The 19522-nt window shown below is 39.7% G+C and overlaps 1 protein-coding gene across 1 annotated transcript in view; it reads left to right on the forward strand.

The window, feature by feature from the left end:
• CUBN (cubilin) overlaps positions 1–19522 on the forward strand; it is a 279400-nt gene that overhangs the window by 75420 nt on the left and 184458 nt on the right. The window contains exons 23-27 of the mRNA XM_040451314.1: positions 1213–1405; positions 2979–3139; positions 3550–3731; positions 4718–4874; positions 7653–7840. Of these exons, the coding sequence (XP_040307248.1) occupies positions 1213–1405; positions 2979–3139; positions 3550–3731; positions 4718–4874; positions 7653–7840 (881 nt within the window). The remainder of the gene's footprint in view (positions 1–1212; positions 1406–2978; positions 3140–3549; positions 3732–4717; positions 4875–7652; positions 7841–19522) is intronic.

Genomic DNA, 19522 nt, shown 5'->3' on the forward strand with positions numbered 1-19522 from the left:
CCTTAGATTTATGTTATTACTAGATACAATCAAAGATACAGTACATTAAAAATGCATCGAAACAAGATTTTCTTTTTTCTTTTTTTTTTTTTTTTAACTTTTTTAACATTTATTCATTGTTGGAAGAAACAGAGTGGGAGTAGGGGATGGGGTCAAAGAGAGAGGGAGATGCAGAATCCGAAGCAGGCCCCAAGCTCTGAGCTGTCAGCGCAGAGCCCGACGCGGGGCTCCAGCTCACCGAAGGCGAGATCACGACTTGAGCTGAAGTCAGGTGCTTGTCCCACTGAGCCATCCAGGCTCCCGCAAACAAGATTTTCTTTACAAAATATCTCAGATTTGAAGGACACAGGAGATTGAGCGGGTTGGTTAGTAAATATGGAGTCTGATGGACAGAATGAGTAAAGTTAAAACTCTTAAAGTAGAAGCTAATATTTACTTGCAATATAAAATTGTCCAAGTACCAGATTAATGTTTTGTATGAATGATCTGATTTATTCCTCATCATTTATGCTCTACTTTCATACACTTTTCTGAATTATTTTGCAACATAATGATCACTACCATTTATTGAGTTACATACCAAGTGCCAAGCCCCTTCATTGCATTATCTCTAACCCTTACATGTACAGACAAAGACACTTACCATCCCCATTTGAGAGATGAGGCTCACAGAGATGCAGTAATTTGCTCATGGTTGCACAGCATGTCAGTGTTTGAACTAGGCATTGATTCAAGGTCCGTCTGATTCCTGACACTTACCTTCTATTCTTCAAGTGGCAGAGGTGCTGCTTTGTCATTTGTCATAAATGCATGCTTGGTGAAAACCATTTTAAAGAAAGGTTAGGAAAAGGAGAACAGAGCTGAGCTATTTCTAGGTCCCCTCTAGGATTTCCATGGTGCAGCCTAAATGTTTAATGTTTATGGTAATGTGCATTGATTAATAGATTATAACACCTCCAAGATCTAGAAAGGTATGATATATGTAACAGTTTCCACTACATGGCTTACATTTGCTATTAATAATTGTTTTTGCCTTTGAGATTAAAAAAAAAAACTTTGTTTTGAAAGGAAATCATTCGTTAGCATTCTAGAATGGCCTATTGAAAATCAAGCCCCTTGGCACAAATTAATGAAGTGTGTGTTAGTGAATGTCTTATAAATGTAGCATGATGTTTTCTGTTTTCTCTCTTATGCTCTTGTTTCTTTTCACAGCATGCATGACAGACTATACAGAAGAATCTGGGACTTTTACTTCTCCAAACTTCCCCAATAATTACCCCAACAACTGGAAATGCATTTATAGGATCACGGTGGAAACCAGCCAACAGATTGCATTGCACTTTACAAACTTCTCCTTGGAGGAGGCCATTGGTGGAGAGTGCATAGCAGATTTTGTGGAAATCAGGTAAGCACCTTTATTTTATCACCTTTTTCCTTATTTGTTTTCATTCATGGTCTTTCCTGGAAAAGTTAAGGAAAATGCATGGAAATTCTCTGTAAAGCTCCCTGTTGTGCTCTTTCTTGCAAGATATAAAGTTTGTCATGTGGAGCCTGACTTCACAGAAGAAAAACAGAAAATTGCCTAAGATTCAGTGGTTATTTTGAAGTGATTATTTTATGCGGAATATTTGAAAATAAACTCTAGATTTTATTTGGGCAGAGTAAACAGATGTACTACTCCTCTGAAATTAGATGCTTGCAATTATTGAATACCTACTTTCTTTCTTTTTTCCTTTCTTTTTTATTTTTTTAAACAGGCATTAAAAAAATGGTTTTAATGTTTACTTATTTTTGAGAGGGGGGAAGGGGCAGAGAGAGAGAGAGACAGAGAGAGACATAGGATCCGAAGTAGATTGTACACTAAGAGTGGAGAGCCCATGTGGGGCTTGAACTCCCCGACTGTGGATGTGACCTGAGCCAAAGTCAGACCCCTCACTGACTGAGCTACCAAGGTGTCCCGGAATACCTACTTTTTTTATGGAAAATCAATTTAGAATTTAAGGCTGTTTTTTGTCCATTTGGTATAATTATATCCAAAAAAATGATGATAAGATAAGAAACGTAACGTTTTCACCAAGTTTTTTGTGTTCAAATAATAAAAGTCTAGGTTTGTGAATTTCAGCGTGAGAACTTTTTTCTTTAATGCTTTGGTATTTAGGGAGAATGAATTTAAAAAGTTATATTTGCAGTAAAGGTAAGTTGACCTGTATATTGCCATCTATGCAGATCATTTTACATAGAAATAAATTAGGCTTTGTACACACACAATTTGGTGTGTATTTATTTCAGATTTTTATTTGACCTTTCAAAAGCCTAGAGTATTATACTTTTATAATAAACTTTATTCTATAATGTGAGGTATGGTACGAAAATAAATCAGAGTTGTATCATATCATGGCAAAATAACGTAATTTTCTTGATTTACAATAACTAATCATTAGATTTGAATGTTGAGTGAGTCCTTTTTTTTATGCTTGAAAAAGCTACAGATTACAAAGTAGATTTAAGACCCTAAAAGTCCTTGGGGAAGAATTATTTTCAAAATGTTGCTAAATATGTCAAATACAACATTAAATTTGAAAAAATTCAAGTTAGAAGACAAACATTTAAGTTTTCTCTGTAAAATGAAGCAACATTTGTTTATACTGTTAATAATTACGGTCTCTTTATCCCATGTTCTCTGACACATTTACCAGATGCTTCATTTGAGAGAGAGAAGATTAAACTCTTCCTCTCAGCTTGAGATTGGTTATATAAAATGTTGTGCAAACCATAAATGATGTTCTTTATTAAGCTACTCAAATGTTTTTAATCAGGTGAAAAATTGAAAACTTGAAATTGTGATTTAGAGTATTTTTAAGAAAAGTGGACTGACCTAAACTGATCTGTTTGCAGTCTCAAAGTTCAAATAATAGTAAATGTTTATACAGTAATATTATCAGTGATGAGTAAATGACCGCATCTGTGTCTTGCCCCAGAGATGGAGGCAGTGAAAGTTCACCACCCCTGGGAAAATACTGTGGCTCAAATCCACCTCCAAGAATCATCTCTCATAGTAACAAACTATGGTTAAGATTTAAGAGTGACTTCTTTGGCTCAGCATCTGGATTCTCAGCTTACTGGGATGGATCATTAACAGGTAAATGGCAAAGAGCTGTCTTTTATTGGAGAGTCCAGTCTGACTGGTTTCTTGATTCTTAGACTGCCATGCTCTTATCCATTTTTTTTTCTAGCTATATTTTATCATTCCTGTTTATACTAAACTTAAACACTGAAAATATTCCTGAATAACAGCACTGTTTGGGTTTTGATGTTGAGGACAAAGTAAGGGGAAATATCCTTGTTTCGTGGTATATTACCTCAAGCTGGTGGTCTTGGTTAACAGAAGGAAAGGACATTGACAGGGGCTAGCTACTCTTTGGTGATGCAGTCTTGTTTTGCGATCTGGTTAAAAGGAGAGTAACAGTAGCCCTAGTTGGATATAGTCAGGAAGATTCCATTTTACCATAAAGAAAAAGAAATGTGTCACCTGGTCTCTTTCTCCTGTAGGTTGTGGGGGCAATCTCACCACCCCCACTGGCATGTTCATATCTCCCAACTACCCGATGCCCTACTACCACAGCTCCGAATGCTATTGGTGGTTGAAATCCAGCCATGGCAGCCCATTTGAGCTGGAATTTGAAGACTTTCACTTGGAGTACCACCCAAACTGCACTTTAGATTATCTGGCCGTATGTATAAAGTTCAGTTGTTTCCTTCACTGCTCCCATCTCACCCACACACATAAATGCATTTATTTTTATCTTTGAAATTTGGGAAAGGAGAACATTTAAAATATCCACATAAAAAACTTAGAAGAAATAAAAAGAAAATTTGATGAAAATGGCAGCCCTCTGAATATGGCATGTATTACTGAATAGCTTGTAAGTATTTAAAATATATTGAATATGAACTGTTAAGAGATGGTTAAAATCTCCCCAGAGGGGTTATGAGCTCTATCATGATTATTACCTATGTAATTTATATATATGCACTGAAAATTAGCAATGTAGAGGACTATACTGGTAATTGGAGAAGGTACTTGATGTCATCAAGGTGGGACTTTTTATAGTAGCAGCAACTGACCCTTGTCCGTTAAAAAAAAATCTGAATAAAAAAATGCATTAGAATGTCACAAATTATGAACTATGAAATAAAAAAGCAAGGAGAACTACTGATAACAGCTATGGTCTCAAAAATAGGTGTTAGTCTTTCATTTTTAATCTCCAGATTTCAGCCTGGGTTCCCATCCTTCCCTCCATACACAGCCCTGGCTAAGTGGCTCAAGTTCATGGTCCAAGTTTATAGACATTTAAATAGAATTTTTAAAGAAAAAGAGGTTAGAGTGGGAGAGAGCCAAAGCATAAGAGACTCTTAAAAACTGAGAACAAACTGAGGGTTGGTGGGGGGTGGGAGGGAGGGGAGGGTGGGTGATGGGTATTGAGGAGGGCACCTTTTGGGATGAGCACTGGGTGTTGTATGGAAACCAATTTGACGATAAATTTCATATATTGAAAAAAAAATAGAAAAAAAAGATATTGTGATTCAGGGCTATTCTTGTGTTCTGTCATGTATTTCTTGTATTTTTATGTATTTCTTCCCCACTTTTTAAGAGGTAGAGTCTTTTAGATGATGTTTATAGCCACGGTCATCTGACATTTAAAATGTTTCATTAAAGGTATATGATGGCTCAAGTACCAGTTCTCATTTGCTCAGTCAGCTTTGTGGGGATGAAACACCGCCTCTCATCCGTTCTAGTGGAGACAGCATGTTTTTAAAACTCAGAACAGATGAAGGTCAACAAGGAGGTGGCTTCCTGGCCAAATACCAGCAGAGTAAGTATGTAGACTGGCTGGCTAGTGCCCGTAGTGGGTCTTCAATTTCCTGATAATGAAACAGACTGAAATAAGTATAACCCATTGGATTGAGCAATTGAAATAAATCTTTGCTCTTTATGAGAAAGATTTAATTCTATTTGAGAGAAAAATGCTTAGCATTAAATTTTTTTTTTCAACGTTTATTTATTTTTGGGACAGAGAGAGACAGAGCATGAACGGGGGAGGGGCAGAGAGAGAGGGAGGCACAGAATCGGAAACAGGCTCCAGGCTCTGAGCCATCAGCCCAGAGCCTGACGCGGGGCTCGAACTCACAGACCGCGAGATCGTGACCTGGCTGAAGTCGGACGCTTAACCGACTGCGCCACCCAGGCGCCCCGCATTAAATTTAATGCCATAAACAAAAGCACGTGGTAAGCTCTAGAAAATAGAGTATTTAATATGCCGGGAGAGTTGCCATTCAGTTGAAGATCAGTGTAACAGGTTAACGGCTAATGGGTTTTCATTTGTATCAAACATTACAGTCTTCTAATTAGACATTCCACTGCACATAGCATCTCCCACACTTTTGGGTTTTTTGTTTTTGTTTTTTTTTGGTTTGTTTGTTTGTTTTTGGTTTTTCTTTTGATCTTGTACATCAAAAGTTACCTTAATTTTTATTAAGGGAAACTACAGTTCTTGTAAGTCATATGGAGAATAAGCACATTCTTTCCCGTGGAAAAATCCGGTCATTGTAGAGATGCCATTTTAAAATCTACTTTCCTGTGAGGCAACATGGTAGAATTAAAGGAATATTGCACAAAGAATCGAGGACCCCAGGGGTTTGTCCCTGGCCCCTGACCCCTGAGAAGGTCACTTTTCCATGGGGTTCTATGATTTCTTCTCTTAAAAAAGGAAATTAAATAAGGCCATTATGAAATCTCCCTTCTAGGTCTAGAATTTAATACATTCTAATGTTAGTTTCAAAATGAACATTTAAGAAAAGTTTCCTTGAATTGTTATTTAATAAACACTTTACTTGTGCATTTGAAAGCACAGTACCTTGCCCCACTAAACCTAAATGTATCCATATTTTGACACAGTTACCTAAAAATAGAATTGAAAGTCTTGAGATACAATATCCCTTTGAATTAGTTGAAGGCATATTAATGTTTGACCTTGACTAGGTGTGATTTTGAAAATATTCACATTCACCTACATTTGGGGTTAGGCTGAATTCTATATAGTTTTGAAAACTGAGTTTTAATGATGAAAACCTTTATTCTGCAGAAATCCATCAAGTATATGAAAAACTCTCCTAAATTTTCTCAGGGATGCATTTTTTTGGTTGAGCATATAATCATTTCTCTAATTTTATTATTGCTGTGCTAATTTGTTTCTTGCTTATAGTCAGATTGTTTATTAAGGATTCCTCCCTTTTATTCCCCTGATATTTTATTTTCCCTCATAATTTCAGAACACTGAAGGAGTCACTCAGTGCAGGTGGGATATATGTCCTTAAAGGCAAAAATCAGAGCTAACCAGTGAGGTTTTCTGTAAAATTTGCCATTTGAAATTGGAGGTTTGCAGACAGAATAATTTCTGAGCACAGAGAGCAGCCATATGGCTTAGGCGAGTATATTTTCCTGTGCCCTGACTTGTGGTCTCTGAGCAACACGATACCTCTGTGCTGCATAGCTGTAACTTCTCCCAGGCATCAAAACCCACAAAATTATTACTTAGAATTCCTTTGTGGACAAAAAGGTCACCTAAAGAGAAATAGCCTGAGTATTCCCTTGCTCCAGCAAAGGACTATTCTGAGGAGACACAAATGTATACTTTTCCGTACCATAGTTTATCAACGCTGTCCTAGTCACCTGTCAGAAAAAGTATAGTAGCAGAAATGCATCTATGAACCACCTTTTTCAGAGACCATTTTTTCAATATAATGTTTATCCTCTCATTCTCTTTTATCACACATCATGGAGATAATATGGAAAAGGCTTAGGAAAAGGCATGTATATGCCTTGTTCAGGTCATTAATTTGGGCTGAATTTGGCACTGACTCCGGGGACCAGCCACCCCTAGAGGTACCTAGTACAGTTTTGGTGGAAAACTCAGCTGAGGAAAATACCAGCTTTTGGTATTTTCAAAATGGAAGCCTTTTTTTTCAGAACTTAAGATGTTCATTTCTTCTTCCAATCCTTTACATTGCCTCTATTCGTTCTGGACTTCCTGATGACTCACCAGAGGAATAAGGGAGCCTTTATTGTGAATTTCATGCTGACTTCTGAATGTTCAACAAAGCCATGTTGTTGTCCGTTTTTAGCACTCACATAGAACTTTGTGTTTTTAAACCGTTGAATTTAAAGGTCAGGATTTCTGTTCTTTCAAACGTTAAAGTTAGAAAAACAGGAGCATAGAATATTTAATACACTTCTGTAAACAAATCAGACTGCACCCTGAGTAGTGCTGAGCTATCCTGGTTTTCACCGGTTCACAGGAATTGGATGCCTCTTTATGGGAATCGATGATTTTCATGGCACTTTAAACTTTCTGAGTTCACTTAAGTATTGTTTCTCATCTTTTCTAAATGGAGACTCAACTGTGAAACGCTGTACTATGTATATAGACACACATATATACATTTGCATACACATTTGCATAACATACAAATATAAAATATATAAACTATATACTTTAATCTAGATCTTTTCCTAAAGGAAAATCTTACACATCTTGGGGCAATTATGAAAGACATGATAGTGGTTCTTAATAATCATGGGTGGTTTTTTTCAGCCTGTGAGAACGTGGTAATTGTGAACCGATCCTATGGCCTCTTAGAGAGTATACATTATCCAAATCCCTATTCTGACAATCAGCGTTGTAACTGGACCATCCAAGCGACAACGGGCAACACGGTGAATTATACATTTTTAGCATTTGAGTTGGAAACTCACACAAACTGCTCCACAGACTACTTAGAGGTATGTATTCTGAACCTAAATAAGTTACTGCATTTTCAGATTCAGGTAGGCAAGCCAAACTATGGTGCTTCATAGAACTGAATCTCCAACCCTGCCCTACACATCTGTGATATGCCAACCACCCCTGGTATTGGAGCAGGTATATTTTGTGTCACTTTCACTGCATCATATTAATACTAAGGATATTTAATCCACTAAATTATATACACAAAGGATTATCTATGTTTTTAGGTTTCAACGTAACTTCTGGACTGACTGACCTCATGTTATTTAAATAATCCCAGACGTAAAAGAATAACTTCTATTTTTTGTTACTTTTGTTCCCTATAAACAGGAGATCAGAAAATGTTTGGGTGCCATGGCTTTATTTAACAATGAATTTGCCCGATAACTAGAAATCATGATTTGATTCTTGTTTTTATTTTTAAGCTTCAGTTCATTTTTCTTTTGGTAAAACAGAAATTTCTATTTGTTACAATAATGACCACCTGTGGCATTTATTCAACTCTGTATACAATGCTATTCAGTGAAACTTGCTTGAAAATTAGCCAACCCAAAATATCAGGTAATCTGCTGTTTTTACAATAAGATGTTTTATTGATAAAAGATTTTTTGCTGATTTGCATATGTGGCTTTTTAGGGCTACAGATTGAAACGTTAGGGACCTACTTGTTTTACTTTATTAATGTAACTATGCATTCGTATATAAAATTTTATGGCTTATAAACTATTATATTAATTTAGAAATTATCGTTTCTGCTTTTACACTTCGTAAAACAATTTGGAGCCACTGACATATATTTTAACATCGTTTTCATCATTAATAAAATCCCTTTTGAGCCCATCTAAAATACCATCATTATATTCATTGACATTGTGTATAATACTTTTGAATCACATATGAGGTTTTCACTAAAAATCTTTTCTTGAGTGACAAGTACTCACTCTGCTAACATTATGAAATTCCCCTCATCCCCTCTGTGCCAGCTAGTGACTTAGTGGGTTTCTGGGTTTTTTTTAAGCTTATTTATTTATTTTGAGAGAGAAAGGGAGAGAGAGGGAGAGAACACCCGAGAGGAGCAGAGAGAGTGAAAGAGAGAGAATCCCACATAGATTCTGCACAGTCAGCGCGGAGCCTGACACAAGGCTTGCACCCATAAACCGTGAGCTCTTGACCTTTTCGAGGTCTTGCTTACAAAGACTTCCAACCCTCAGCACTTGTAACTTTAAGGACATAGTCTTAGGAAAACTTCATCCTCGTAAAAGTTTCTTAACCTTCTTTTCACCAGTTCTTTAAAAAAATTAGCACTGATTGAGGCTGTTTGAGGTTAACATAACCTTTCCAAATAGCCCCTTTGTTTTTCAAAACAGATAGTTTTGAAATCGCAGCCATGGTGCTTACCCATTAGAAAGTTATATTTACTAGTATTCAAAGGAAGTATGATATAACATCAAACTTACAAACATGAACTTGGCAATGGTTTTAAAGTCATCTTTCTTCATCTAGTGTTCAGATGGTCTTCACAGGCTTAATAACGGCATGGCTGTCTCACTCCATTTACCTGGAGTAGCCATCCTTTTATTTTCTTCACGTGGTAAGATCTTGGGCATTCTGTAGAGAAAATGGAAATTTGCTCGCAAAGCCCCTTGCTCATACTTCAAACACAGCAATTTACCTTACCACATTTTTACCAGTTGTGATGGTGCCCACATGTTCTACTGGACTATGAGCTTTTTGAAGGTGTGAGCCGTCTTCTACTGAATTTGTGACCCAGGCGTTGATTATGGAGTTGGGGTCCTATAGGAATCCAGTGAGCTCACTCTAACTTGAACATCACTGCCATATATTAGCATCAGCCTGACGATAGCTATTAATTAATGGGAAAGGACTGAATTCCAAACTGAACTTTTTGTCCAATTCCTACACATTCATCGCAGTTCTACTACTTTGAGCACAAAGCAAAAGACAAGTCATGGTCTTGGAGAGCGCTGTGTGCATAAGCACATGTTAGGCTCCGTAGCAGTGATTTGATAAAACTACAATGGAGGAAGCTGCCGGCGGGGGGGGGGGGGGGGGGGAGCTTCTGACCTGGACCTTAAAGGAAGCTTTAGAAGAAAGAATGGGGAGAAAATGAGATGAAATGTTTCCAGGGACTGGACTCCACCTCTTCGGGCTTACTTGAAGATGGAAAGGTAACAGAAAGGCCCATCAGATAATTTTTGGAAGTGTTTGAAAACTGTCAACCAAAAAATACCTCTTCCAACAACCACAGAGCCACTAATTAAAGGCCCTTCATCGATGACGTGAGAGATATGCCATTTATCTTGTGCAACATTCATGGTGAAAGCAGCAAAAGTACAGACTGAGAACCAAAAGCTCAGCACAGGCTTCCAAAGAATGACAGTGTTGCCAGAGGGAGGAGATTTTTTTCCGCTTCTGTAAGCCAAGGGGCAAGGTCAGAGCTATTGCTACAATGGCTGGTCTATGATGAAAATTTTAAAAGCACAAATAACCACTTAAGAAGAGAAAAGCCACAAACACAAAATCTAGTTTCCATTAATTTAATAACTTGTAGTTAAAGGGTTTTTCAAGTAACTGAGCCAGGTCCCAGCTGAGTGACTGTTACTGCAGCCAGAATTGAGTTATTTTGAATCAATAAAGCTGAGATTATGGAAGGACTCGATTAGGTGCTGGTCGGACATTGTGCCCAACCTTGCTGAGGGGTGTGGGTTGGTAGAAAGCCCATTGGGAAGCTAAACCATCCTTTATTATTTGTCCTCTGGGCAAAACAAAATGATTCAGATTTGGAAATTAAATATTCAATGGGAGGAAGGGTCACTTGCCTAAAGGAATAAATAAGACCATACTGCCCATGCAGTTATGGGAAGTCAACCTTAAGGATTCTCTGTGCGTCCCACAACTTGATTTCACTTCTTAATTTTTATGCTGAGTCTGAGTCTCTGCACAGAGGAGGAGATTTCTAATAGCTGATTGAGTATAGAAATGAAAGTGATGGGTTTGGGAGACATCAGCACAGAGATGTGCAGGAGGGCCAGAGCCTGTATTAAGTCGACAGGGAGCATGTGTTCGTGGCGTGTAGAGGAAAGAGGGAAACTCTGAGGTGGTTGTGCCATGGACGCTAAGGGCAGAGAGTATAAAGAAGGTGACAGTGATCAACAAGGGGGAGAGGCTCCCCAGGGGCCAAGGGGGATCTCAGGGTTAAGAAGTGTCCCACGGAGATCACTGTGACTCCAGGCAAAGTGGTGTTTGGGGGAAGGGGGAGCAAGAGTGGGACCACAGTACGAAGAAGCACAAAGGGCAGAGAGTGAGCGTAGACAGAGGTTTAAGTCCATGAATTCACTGTCTGAATTCTCTCAAGGAAATGGCATTAAGTCCTAGCTTCCTTTCTCCAGTCCTCATCCTACATTTCCCTAACTCGTCCTCATGAGGCAAGCTCTCACAAGACACCCTCCTCTGCATTTTGTCTTGTATGTCAGTGTCTCTTCTAATGTGGCCCCGGGTTAGAGTCAACACTCCAGTGAAGCTGGCCAGGGTCAAGTAGGCTGGGACTGTAATATCTGGCTCATATACTTCTGGTACTGTACGTAGGCTGAGGTTACACGGGCTTATTGTTAGTCAAGTTATAATGTTGGACTATATTAATACCTGTATTCTCCAGGTCACTTTTATACGAACTGTAATGGCTTCAGAGCCATACATAGGATGTCATTCCTACCAAATTATATTTGACTATTTTGCCTGCGAATTGAACTCATGATCCTTCTAAACCCCGCTTCTTTGGTCTGTAAATTATCCATTTGCATATAGACTTACTGGCCTCTGGCCTACTAGTTCTTCAAAAGTAGTTGATAAAAATGTCAAAAAAGATGGTGCCTGTTTCAAATACTCCAAAATAACATCTTTCTTTGGTAAGATGATGTATTGTCAGACACTTCTGGGATAGCACTATTCAAACTTGATAATAGTAATTGCTGACCTCTCTTGAACACTTATTATTTGCTGGGTAATTATTACAGCAACGCTATAATGTAAGATATATTACCCCATTTGACAGGTGAGACAGTTGAGGCAAATGTCCACAGTCACAAACATTAGAGGTGTTGAAGTCAGGCTTTCTACCAGGCCCTGTGGCATGGCCAATGCTTTTAGTTATGACACTGCACACCCTCTCTGTATACACTCACAATTTTCTGTCACCTTCAGAGATGACATGAGGAGATGTCCATGGAGCCTGCAGATTTACCATAATATTGTCACAGAGAGGAGTCTATATTATTTTAGCACACTTCTTCATAGATAAGCACTGGTCATTTATTATAATCACCTTTTTTTTTTTTTTTTTGCTACATAGTGACAAACTATTTTTAGTGTCCAATTTAGAATTTTTCCAAAAAATGCTGTCAATCTTACCCATGAGATTCTAGAATAAATCTTTTCTTCAGTTTGGAAGTTGAAACATTTTCCTTGAGACCTCTGGCCATTCTACTATTTTTCATTGTTGTGTTTTATGCTCTTGGTTGCAGATACACACTTGAACTAAACCATTAGAATTGTCAAAGGGTTGTCCTCTGAGGAAAGTAAAAAGCCTCATGACCCAGGATAAACTAAGAAGCTGGAACAGGGCAGGAACAAAAGCAGCTTAGTGGCCTCTCCCTGCACATGTATACTCCATTTCCATCTGTCTTCCCAAAAGTTTCCTCTGCTTTTCTGCAGCCTCACAACTTTACCTTCAATATGGCCACCCCAGCCATGAGTCCACATGACCATTTGCCTTGAGCTCTTACAACCAGCTAGGCTTCCCCTTGGTGATCAGTTACCAGCACGGAGGTCTCATATTTTTTTTGAATGTTTATTTATTTATTTTTGAGAGAGAGAGAGAGAGAGAGAGAGAGAGAGAGAGAGAGAGAGAGAGAGAAGAAGCAGGGGAGGGGCAGGGAGCGAGGGAGAGAGAGAATCCCAAGCCGGTTCCATGCTATCAGTGCAGAGCCTGACATGGGGCTCAGTCTCATGAACTGTGATATCATGACCTGAGCTAAGAGTCAGATGCTTAACCAACTGGGCCATCCAGGTGCCCCGGGGTCTCATCTTTTTGAGCCTGACAGTAAAGGCATGGATCTGGCCCACTTGTGGATGCATGCCCCTCTGGGCAGTATGACCGGCTCTGGCCAGGAGAAGTGAAGTCCAGTCCTCTGGCCAGTGTGGCTCATAGATTGTGTGTGGGGGCATGGTTTCTGCTGGCATGTTAAAACATTTCTTAACACTCATAAATTCAGTAAGGTTACACAATTAATTTGTGGTAACTATACCTTTTTGTAGTGCAGGATATTTCAATCAAGCCCAAAAAATTCATTTAAAGGAATTGACTGCCTTATCACGTAAATTGGATCTCATTGTCTATTCTTCTAGTTTCAAAATTATACTAGCTATGTTTCTGTTTTCCCTTCATCACATTATGCTCTTTTCTGAAAGTGCCGATCCATTCATATTTTGATCTTTCATTTGCCCTAATCTTAGCTTTAGAAAGTAGACATTTTTTCTAACTGTGCAGTTTCCCAAAGTTGAGCCAATTTGTGTGCTCATAAAATGGTCAGAAAACTATATAAGCTCCCTTGTTCCTTCTTAATTGATTTCTTCAGAGGTTTCCCTTTTTATTGCCCCAAAAGTTATTCCTGACTTTGTGGGCAGAATTTAATTTTATGAGAATTTGTCATCTGTGTTGAATTTTCTTTCTTTTCTCTCTTGCTTCTCTTTTTTCTTTAATTTTGAATTGTTTTGGTCCATGAGCTCATATCTCCTTTTGAAGTTGGACTCCCTAAAACCTTAGGCCCATGGCTGGTATAGTCAGTATCACAGTCTCCAGGGACATCGATTAGTGTCTCCTAGTGTTTTGTTCTACATTAACAACCACTTTTCTGCTGTCCAGAATTAATCCAGAGTAGCATTTCTCTTCACTGTTTACTTTACTTTTCGAGAGAGGAGAGCGTTTAAAGAATTCATCAAATTCCATGCTTTTTCCAGTTTAGACATCTGAGAGATGTCCAGATGGTTGAAATTATCTCCCGTTTGCCACCCCTGCGTGTCTCTTTGTGCTGCACTAGTGTCCACATATTTCCTTGGGAACAAATTGGAATCTCTACTGAGGAAGAAGCCCATGTGAAGGTGAAGCCCCTGTAACTGGCTGCATTCCAGAGTCACTTGGAGATCTTGTTAGAAAAACATAATCCTAGACCTCACCCCAGACCTACTTAACCAAAGTCTCCGGGAATCTCACTAGAGCCGGCACCACTGCCCTCCCCCACCCCCCCACCCCCCCACCGAGCTCTTGGGCCAGCACTTGAGATCACTGTCTGCAGCCCACTTTGACTCTGACAATACATTTTAGCCTCACTTCAAAGCTCTCTTCGGGGAGTTATAAATATTTTTAATAGGTATCTACTTAATGTGTCCCTTCAAGTGCTATCATTGAATGTTTCTCTTTCAATAGGTCTTACTTGTCCATTCCTATAAGATGAATCACATCTTTTTCTTACCAAGACGCAGTGATACTATCATTATATTTATCTCATCATATAAAGACATCAGCTTTACTTTGCGATTTTTGTGTTCTGATTCGAAACTTTTCTCCCCCACCCGTATTTATTTGGCACCTTTGCCACTATCATCTTCCAGGTCATTTCTTTTTTTTTTTTTTTTTTTTTTTCTCCAGCTCATTTCTGTATACCCTTCCGGTCCTTCCCCTTCTCAAATCCTCTTGATTATGTCAGTGACTTCTGTCCAATGCATTTCCCAGTCTTCATAAGATTGATGTTATCTCTTGCCAAATCCTCTCTCTGATGTCATCTTGTCCACCAGATGTTTATATTATTGTTAATTACACTCCAGTGTCCTCTTCCAATTACAAAATCATGCATTTCATGGGGTGCCTGGGTGGCGCAGTCGGTTAAGCGTCCGACTTCAGCCAGGTCACGATCTTGCGGTCTGTGAGTTCGAGCCCCGCGTCAGGCTCTGGGCTGAGGGCTCGGAGCCTGGAGCCTGTTTCCGATTCTGTGTCTCCCTCTCTCTCTGCCCCTCCCCTGTTCATGTTCTGTCTCTCTCTGTCCCAAAAATAAATAAACGTTGAAAAAAAACAAAATCATGCATTTCAAGCGAAAGAATGGACCCAAACTGGGTCTTCAAGTCCTACACTTGTGTTTTCTAAGTCTGCGGCCTGAGCCATGCAATTTTCCATACCGTGACTGTGAAACACCAGGCCCGGGTGATATTGCGATTAGTTAAGGTAACACGAGCTGTTGTTATCTGTTCTCAGATGCTTCGTGTACTACAAGTTTATTTCTCAGTCGTGTTGGAGAGCATGCATGTGTTCCTTGCCTTGCACATGGTGATTCAGGAACCCAGACAAAAGGGAAGTCGATTTGGGGAAGCCTTTATACCTCTCTCTGCCGCAAATGTCGATAGATGTTTTACACATATCAGTTTGAGAAATGCTAAATTAAACACAGTCAAATAGGGGTTGTTGTTTTGTTCCGCATTTGCTGCGGTATGTCCTCAAGCCATACCACCCTAAATATGCATTATTCATTCACATATCCATTCATCTGGTCATTCAAATAGATTTCAGACACATAGACTGTGTCCCTTCCTTGTCTTCCCCGAGGAAGAATAACTTACCAAGTTCAAAGAGAAGTTGTGTTGGAGGAGCTGTCAGAGCTAACGCAGCCGCGAGTTCGAGTGGCAAAGGTAGAGTTTAATCCGTCATGTGCTCCTACAGTGGGATCCAGCACGAACCGCACTCCCTTCACTTTGTAGGGAGGCGACTGGACGTTTCAAAGGGAGAATGAGGGAGTTGGGAGGGGGCAGCAGCCCGAACACTCAGGGAAGTGAGAAATGACAAAAGGTTAGTTCGTGTCAGTGTGGCTGGCCTGGCCTGGCCTGGCATGCTGTTGGCTGCAGCCATGGGAGTTAGGATTCTGCCCTCCCACACAGACTGGGAGCCAGGGTCCCATCCTTCCTGAAGATTACATTTCAAAGGCATGGCTCTCAGATCCTTGAGAAAGTACTCCTGAGTCCTAGGAGGCACACATACATCTCAAAGGGACAGAGGAAGGATTCACACCTATAAGCCCTTTTTAGTAAGTGTTCTAAGAAAGGGTGGTCAGGGGCCCAGCCTCAGGTGTGGCTGGAACAAACCATCAATTCTTCTGGTTGCCTTGAGCTTTTCTCAGGCAGGCACTTTAAGTGGAGCAGGGGTCATCCTGGGGATGTGACCTTGAGCTGTTAGAAACCATGTTAGTGTTTAAGTATTTTAATATGGGGGGCGTGAGTGGATGAAAGCACGTGTGCCCAGAGTCCTCATCTTTTGTAGGCCAAGGTTGAGGCCTAGTCAGGAAGAAGGTTCGGAGAGGCCTGGCTAGAGTCGAGCCCAGGAGAAAATCCTTGTCAGAACTGAAGGAAGTCCGGTGTGGCTGAGGCTGAGTGTGGGGCTTCTGGGTGGATGGGACCCTGCGAGCCAGCGAGCGAGCGAGCATAGCCCAGCACTGAGGGGGCATGAGGAGTTTCAGGGACCTCCCCTGGAGCAGCAAGAGGTCTTTCAGGAGTGTGAGCCTGAAACGGCCTGCTCAGATTGGCGCCTTTAAAGACTCTGGCTTTAAGGGAAAATGGAAGGGAGGTGAAAGTAACTGTGGAGATCCAGTGAGGGGGTCGCTGCAGCCCAGGTGAGAGAGAGAGGGCACCAGTTCCTTGCAAGCTGAGGAGGGACAATGTAATAGAAGGATTTGAGAGCACCGAGGAGGTAAAATCAGCAGAAGTGGACCAATGATTGGATGGGAGTGGGGCTGGTCCAGGCGAAGACAAGGCTGAGATATAATTAATGGTTCTTCTCTTAAGACACTTGAGTTTCCTCTTGCTTTCTGTCTGCAGCTGGCGTCACTGATGCATTTGGCACTTCTCACAAAGGATAAATGATAAAGCCAACATTTTAGTCCGCTTACTTCACTCGAAGCTCTGTTAAATATAACAAAGAATATGTTGATTCCATTGACTAATGGAGTTTTGCATGTGATCATTATAATTTAGAAATTACTATTATTTCTTTAATGTTTATTTATTTTTGAGAGAGAGAGAGAGAGAGAGAGAGAGGAAGGGACAGAGAGAGAGGAAGACACAGAAGCCAAAGCAGGCTCCAGTCTCTGAGCTGTCAACACAGAGCCCGATGCAGGGCTCGAACCCACAAAACATGAGATCAAGACCTCAGCTGAAGTTGATCGCTTAACCAACTGAGCCACTCAGGTGTCCCTAGAAATTATTTTTAGTTTTCTCTATTATTACAGAGAATAAGGACTTTATTGTATCCTTGAATTTGACAATTCTTGTTTTAAAATATAATTACCCATGAAGAAAACATAAAGAAATTATTTTTGAGGACTTTAATTACTAAACTTCTACATGGCTCAGTTTCCAGAACTCTAAAATGAGGAGAACAGTATACCTACATTATAGAGCTGCTAGGAATTTTAAATTTAGGAAACATACTGAAGGGTTTAGAATAATACTCCACTAATAAATATTACTTATTAAATGCTACTAAGTATTATTTATTATTATTTCAACATAAACATGATTTTGTGGATTAACTTTTGCTATCTAAAATATTTTGCAGTCTGTGCAAAGCTATGATTTCCAAAACAGCCTTCCCAGTTGTGATGAGGATAGATTGGTCCCATGTATTGAAAGCAGGGCTTCTGTCTCCTGGCCTCTCAGCTTTTCTACAAAAGCCATGGGAATTCTATATCTGAATCTAAGAAGTATGGTAGTCAGTATCCCACTTGCCAACAGGAGAAAAGCATTTGAGATTTTGTGTCTTAGTAACAACGGGTCTGAGCCGACTTTCATCATCATGGCACCTCCTTAAACACTTCCTGGGCAGATGAGTCACGCTTCCTCTAACTGTCTGTCAGAGGAAGTTTGCTTCTGGGACACCTCGCATTTGGCTTAGAATTCAGAGATAAGCTCTTTTAATTCTGAGGACAACTGCCATCCCAAAACACTCATAAAAACTGACAACAATATACCAAACAATTCAATTTATGTCTCTGTACTAGATATGAATCTTGCATTGTACCAATCATGATCTGGGTGCAAAAGCTTAGAATGCAGTGTATTCATTGATTATTAAGCCACATACTTCATATTATCATTAAGAGTAACAAGATGCATTTTACAAGAAATTTAATATTCTGGTGTTGTCCAAGCAAAGGGTGATTTTTTTTTAAATCATGAAAAATTAAAAGGAGAGCTATTTATCTCAGTGTAATCAAAATCCCTTTCCTCAGAAGGAAATGCTGATCTTTCCTGGCCATCCCTCACAGTGAAGAATTTTCATGTGATTGCATGAATTTGCTGCAGTTAATGAGGCAGACACACCAGCCCTCAAAAGATTGCCTTTGCTCTTGTATTCCAAAGAAACTCTGTGTGTTTCCCCTCTCAATATTCTCTCAAATGTGAAAGACAGAATGAGGATGATTAATAATCAGACCTACAGATAACTTCCACTCTACCCTGAAGACAGGAAGAAGTACATCAGACGCTTAAAAATTGAAATTGCCCTATCAGCACTTCCTTCCCTCGGGGACCTCACCTAGCTCTCTCCTCAGACCATCAGCAAGTGCATGGAAGTTCCCTTCTACCATCTAAGGGGCACGTGGCTTGAATGAGAACCCATAGCTCAGAATGCTAAATTTTAAAATTAGGGATTATTGTTGTGGATTTTCATTAATTATCTTGATTGTCCACTTTGTAAAATAAAGAAGAGGGGCACCTGGGTGGCTCAGTCAGTTAAGTGTCCAACTTTGGCTCAGGTCATGATCTTGTACTTTGTGGGTTTGAACCCCATGTTGGGCCCCATACTGACAGCTTGGAGCCTGGAGCCTGCTTCGGATTCTGTGTCTCCCTCTCTCTCTCTCTCTCTGCTTCGCCCCTGCTCATGCTCTCTCTCTCTCTCTCTCTCTCTCTCAAAAATAAATAAACATTAAAAAAATAAATAAAATAGGAAAGATTTCCAACTGCAACATTCCAGAATTAAAAAAATAAATGCCATGTTTACCCTTCAGTCCTTATATTTACTCTTTATTTAACAGGCTTTTCCCCTCTTCTTCCCTGAACTGGGAGAAGTCTGCCTGGCAGCACTCTAGATCCTTCCAGCTCAAGGTTCAATGACTTCATGTTGTTCTGTGAAGCAGATTTCTCCCTGTTGCTGAGTCCATCTGTAGCAGATGGTGAGGCTTTTAGGAGGCAGAATAATTTTTTTAAGAAAAGTTCAGTGTTCCGCTGTAGTGATGCAGTTGGCAGAGGGAACTCCTCGGTTCATGGAATTAAATGTTCATGTACACGCAGGAGAGTTGGCTTGGCTCTCAGTGCATCTCAGTTACCACCAGGGAGGGAATTAGGCATTTACTACTCCATCAGCGACTCTCAGAACTTACATTTGTAAGAAGTCTTTAGTCCCTGAACAGCGGAAGGAATTCTTTTTAAATAAAGAATTAGTCTAATTAATCATAAAAACCTAGTTACGATTTAAAAAAAGGAAACATTAGGGGCAAAATATGGTTTTAAATTAATGCTGAAGGAGATTACCTTATATAATAACATTTTAATGGGCTAATTTT

This window comes from Herpailurus yagouaroundi, unplaced genomic scaffold (genome assembly GCF_014898765.1).
Source record: "Herpailurus yagouaroundi ecotype Mexico unplaced genomic scaffold, PumYag 203, whole genome shotgun sequence".
Taxonomy (NCBI): Eukaryota; Metazoa; Chordata; class Mammalia; order Carnivora; family Felidae; genus Herpailurus; species Herpailurus yagouaroundi.